The sequence below is a fragment of the Macaca nemestrina genome, chromosome 4 (genome assembly GCF_043159975.1).
Source record: "Macaca nemestrina isolate mMacNem1 chromosome 4, mMacNem.hap1, whole genome shotgun sequence".
In the NCBI taxonomy this organism is placed as follows: domain Eukaryota; kingdom Metazoa; phylum Chordata; class Mammalia; order Primates; family Cercopithecidae; genus Macaca; species Macaca nemestrina.
Window position 1 is genome coordinate 173,592,568 of NC_092128.1, and position 5,010 is coordinate 173,597,577.

General features: G+C 38.7%; 1 protein-coding gene across 1 annotated transcript; it reads right to left on the reverse strand.

Annotated features, from left to right (window-relative positions):
* Nucleotides 1–409: 409 nt before the first annotated feature.
* Nucleotides 410–806, reverse strand: LOC112425018 (keratin associated protein 22-2). The gene has a single exon (XM_024789949.2). It carries the CDS (start codon nt 675–677, stop codon nt 501–503), a length of 177 nt encoding a protein of 58 aa, XP_024645717.2. The 5' UTR covers nt 678–806; the 3' UTR covers nt 410–500.
* Nucleotides 807–5,010: the final 4,204 nt, after the last annotated feature.

Consider the following 5,010-nt stretch of genomic DNA (forward strand, 5'->3'; position numbering starts at 1 on the left):
TTCTAAAATGAAACTTGCATTAGATCAATATAGAGGACAGTATTCTTGAAACTGCACTTGAAAATACTTTTATACAAACATTGTTGGAAAAACATCAGTCATGCCTTGCCTGTTTTGTCACGTCACTAACTAAAATAGCCACAGGTAGCAATTTCACTCTCTCTGTTTCTCCCTTTTTCTCTCTCTCTTTCACACACACACACACACACACAGATACACAAATGATAAAGAGAAATGAATAAATGTGATAAGCAATACATATTGTGAAAGTGATCATATTTATTAAAATGCAAATTTATAAGTTTTCCTGCATGGAAATTGTTAATATTATAATAGATATAAACAAACACATAAAAGTAACAACATATCAGAGGATTTTCCTACTAACTGGTGGGAAATTTCACCAATTCAATGCAAATATGACCTCTGGTAATCAATAATTAGATTTAGTTAAAATTGGACAGACAATAATTAATCCATAAACAACCCTGTTGATGCAATTAGCGCATCACAAGAAAATGACTCAAAGTGACTGGCAATTGGAATTTCTTTGTAGGAGCCAGTAGGAACCTTCCATAGGAGCTTGGAAAGTTGCAGGCATAACCAGAGTCACCATATTCAGAGCCATAGCTGCAGCCATAGTCCAGGCTACCATAATAGTTGTGGTAGTAGCACATGGTGTCAGAAGTTGGAAGTTCAATTGAGCAGACAGTAGTTTCTGAAATTTGACTCCCCTGATTTGCACAAATTAGTTTATCCAACCTGAGTTATATGTGAAGCAAACCACAATCTACATTAGACTCATTCTCACAACTAATTTGCATTAAGATTAAAAAAGATCTCAAGAATCTCTTAGCCATATGTCCAAGAAAATATTAATATTGCTATGTGTCAGGATGCTAACAAGTAAAATCATGAGCCTTAAGGAGATATTCTCTTAATTTTGTGGCTTTTGCTTACTGAAAATCCCAACTTAAACTTGATGATTAGCTTCCGCGTGATCACATAAAGCTTGTATTTCCTGCCTCTTGAAACATTTCTTTTTTCTTTTCCAATATCCTCCTCTACCTCCATAAATGCAGTCTTCAAACCACAGAGTGGCCAGGCCCAAGCCTCCATAGCCACAGCCACAGAAGGAGCCATAGCCTTCTGTGGCAACCTTAGGGAAGATTGGCTATGTAGTGAGGAAGCTGATGAAAATGTCTAGATTTACTTGCAAATATGTCTGTATGTTTTGATTAATTTATTTCTTAATCAATAGGACTAAAAATTTTCTTCCAAGTTCATACTTAGTTTATGTTCTTGGAGTAGTAAAGTTTTTCCTCTTCCATCATCCTCACTTTGGTTATATTAGTAGTTGTGGTGTTCTCTTTGCATCTGAGAAGGCAATTACAAACAATTACCCACCATGTCTCAATATTCATGTTTTCCTCTCCTGACACATTATATTCACATATTTTAACTTCTTTTTATATTGAATGAATTTGCTTATTTTAAAATATATTAATTCCAAATTTCCAAAAGTATTGTAAAGATACTTTTCATCTTCTAGCAGAATTCCTGTTACTATTTTTTAAAGTGGTGACTTGGATAGAATAACATCTTGAAAACTACATTCTGGCCCAAATGCATTCTAGTGATAGCCTTAATTATGAGAGTTGACTTTCTATGAAGCTCCCTGTGATAATTTATCATGTTTATTCCATCCACTTATTAAATATTATTAATGAATTACGAGTCATTAATTATGATAAAGCAATGAGAATAAAATATAAACAAATAATAGTGCATATTCATTCATTTGCTACTCTTAAATGTAGCAGAACTACCAATGATCAACATAGGGATCATACTTTGTAGATCAATATGAGACTAGCGAGGTATCGTATCAATAAGAGGTAAGTAGAGCATATAATCAGAACTGCGGAACTGCACACAGTAGTTCATAAACTTTAGTGGATATATACCACCACCTTAACAATTAGAAAAGGCATGGATTCTCAAAGCAGAAAAAAAAATCACTGTGATAAATTCCTCCACTGGTTTGCATATGATCCAAAAGGATCCCAGAGTACATGAATTTATCCCCAGTTACCCCAAGCATAGAACAAAGATGGTGATTATTCAACACAGAATTTGAGTATAGAAAGTTGCATCACGTCATTCATTGGTTATTTTTTCACTAATTCATCAAATCTTTATTAAGAATCTGCTGTGTCAGGCACTGTTATAAGAAATGCAGATTGAGCAGATGAACAAAATAGGCAAAGTCTCCACTTTCTGGAGGTTACAACTGAGACAGAAGGGGTAGAGAGACTGATTTTAAAAATGAATGAAATAGATTCTAACAGTGAATAATCCTGTGAGGATAATACAACTCACGGAGTTACATTAAATTCAGTTACTGGAGGTAGACTAATTAATATAAGGTGGCCATTAAAAGTATCTCTGGGAAGTTAACATTTCAATTGAATAGAAATATTCAAATAGTCAAATATTCTTGGTATTATTCTAAGAAAGAGAAATCAGTAAGTGCAGAGGCCAGGGCCTTATTGTGAGAAGAAACCTGCTGCATTTTAAAAGTCAAAAAGTCAGTGGAGTTTGAGCATTATAGATAAATGGAGGAGAGTAGTAGGATAGGAAATCAGAGAGATAAGTAAGGGCCAGAACTTCTCAGCACAATGAAAGGTCTTTAGAGATATTTTTGCAGGGGCACGCTATGTTCTGATTCACTGAGGCATATAAAAGGCTCTCTGCAGGGGAAATGTCGATACTGAAGTCACCTACACTCCTTCCTACCCAAGGACAACCTCAACAACCAACACCATATGTGGTAACTACTACAGAAATACGATGGCAGCCTTGGCTATGGGTGCTATGGCTACAGAGGCCTGGGCTGTGGCTATGGAGGCCTGGATTGTGGCTATGGAGGACTGGGCTGTGGCTATGGCTCTTTCTGTGGCTGTGGTTATGGAGGCCTGGGCCGTGGCTATGGCTCCTCCTGTGGCTGTGGCTACGGAGGCCTGGGCTGTGGCTGTGGCTTCCTCCTGTGGCTGTGGCTATGGAGGCCTGGGCCATGGCTGTGGCTCCTCCTGTGGCTGTGGCTACGGAGGCCTGGGCCGTGGCTGTGGCTCCTCCTGTGGCTGTGGCCACGGAGTCCTGGGCCGTGGCTGTGGCTCCTCCTGTGGCTGTGGCTCCTTCTGTGGCTGTGGCTATGGAGGCCTGGGCCGTGGCTGTGGCTCCTTCTGTGGCTGTGGCTATGGAGGCCTGGGCTGTGGCTATGGCCCCTTCTGTGGCTGTGGCTATGGAGGCCTGAGCCATGGCTGTGGCTGTGGCTATGGCTATGACTCCTGCTTCTTCTGTGGCTGTGGCTATAGATGCAGATCTGGCTGTGGCTCTGGCTCCAGCTTTGGCCACTACTATTGAGGACACCATGGGAGACTCTCACCCTCTATCCTGTGACATTGGGATTCGCCAATTCTGAAGCCCACATGCTCTGAGCCTTTCCCTTGATTGATGATATCCTACCGTGGAAGTGTAATGTGATCTGTTGTTAACCTACCAGGTAACCCAAAAATACCCTGAGTTTCCATCATGAAGTGGGATAAGGTGAAGTTCACCTGTCACTTCTCCTTTTATCAGGATGATGGTGTCACAGTGACTCCTTTGATGACTTTCATGCTGCAGTTTGTTTCTCTGCTGACCTAATAAACACATTTAATCCACAAGAGAAAACTTGGTGTTTGTATCTATTATTTATTGTCCAAAATTTCCTTTTCTTTCATTTTTTCTTTTATCATTATTTTTTTCTACTCTTATTTTAGGTTCAAGGTTTATATGTGTATATTTGTTACATGGGTGAATTGCATGCCACTGAGGTAATATGTGAAAGGTAGTTTTTCAATCCTTACCACCCACCACCATCCCCACTCCAACAATCCCAGTGTCTATTGCTTGCATGTTTATATACATGTGCACTCAAGTTTTAGCTCCCACTTATAAGTGAAAACCTGTGGTATTTGATTTTCTGTTCCTGCATTGATGTGCTTGGGATAATCTCCTTCAGCTGCACCCATGTTGCTGCAAAGAATATGATTTCACTCTTTCTTGTGGCTACATAGTATTCCAAGATGCATATGAAACACATTGTCTTTCATCAACTATTGATAGACATCTGAGTTGATTCCATGTCTTTGCTATTGTGAATAGCACAGTGATGAACAGACAAGTGCATGTATCTTTTTGGTAGAACATTTTTTTTTCCTTTGGGTATATACCCAGTAATGGGATTGCTGGGTCGAATGATAGTTCTGCTTTAAGTTCTTTGAGAAATCTCCAGATGCTTTCCACAGTGACTGGACTAATTTATATTCCCATCAACAGTGTATAAGCATTCTCTTTTCTCCACAACCTCACCAGCATCTTTTTGTTTTTGACTTTTTTAATAATAACGTTTTGACTGGTCACTAACGTTATGCATTTTTTATATATTTGTTGGCTGATTTTATACAGCCTTGTGAGAAATGCCTGCTCATGCCTTTTGCCCATGTTTTAAGGGGTTGTTTTTTGCTTGCTGACTTGTTTAGGATTCCGATAGATTCTGGATATTAGACTTTTGTTGGATGTAGTATTTGTAAATAATTCCTCCCATTCTGTAGCTATGTGTTTACTCTGTTGACAGTTTCTTTTGCTATGCAGAAGTGCTTTAGTTTAATTAGGTCCACTTCTGTTTTTGTTGCAATTGCTTTTGAGAACTTAGCCAAAAATTCTTTGCCAAAGCCTATGTCCAGAATCATATTTCCTAGGTTTTCTTCTAGGACTTTTATAGTTTTAGGTCTCACATTTAGATCTTTAACCCATCTTGAGTTAATTTTTGCATATGGGGGAATGTAGGTCTCTAATTTAAATTTTCTGCCTATGGTTAGTCAGTTATCCCATCACCATTTATTGAATAGGGAGTCCTTTCCCCATTGCTTGTCATTATCAACTTTGTCAGAGTTCAGATGGTTG

What these genes read in the sequence shown, in the direction of transcription:
- LOC112425018 (XM_024789949.2), bottom strand. Translation starts at nt 677, where the DNA reads ATGTGCTACTACCACAACTATTATGGTAGCCTGGACTATGGCTGCAGC.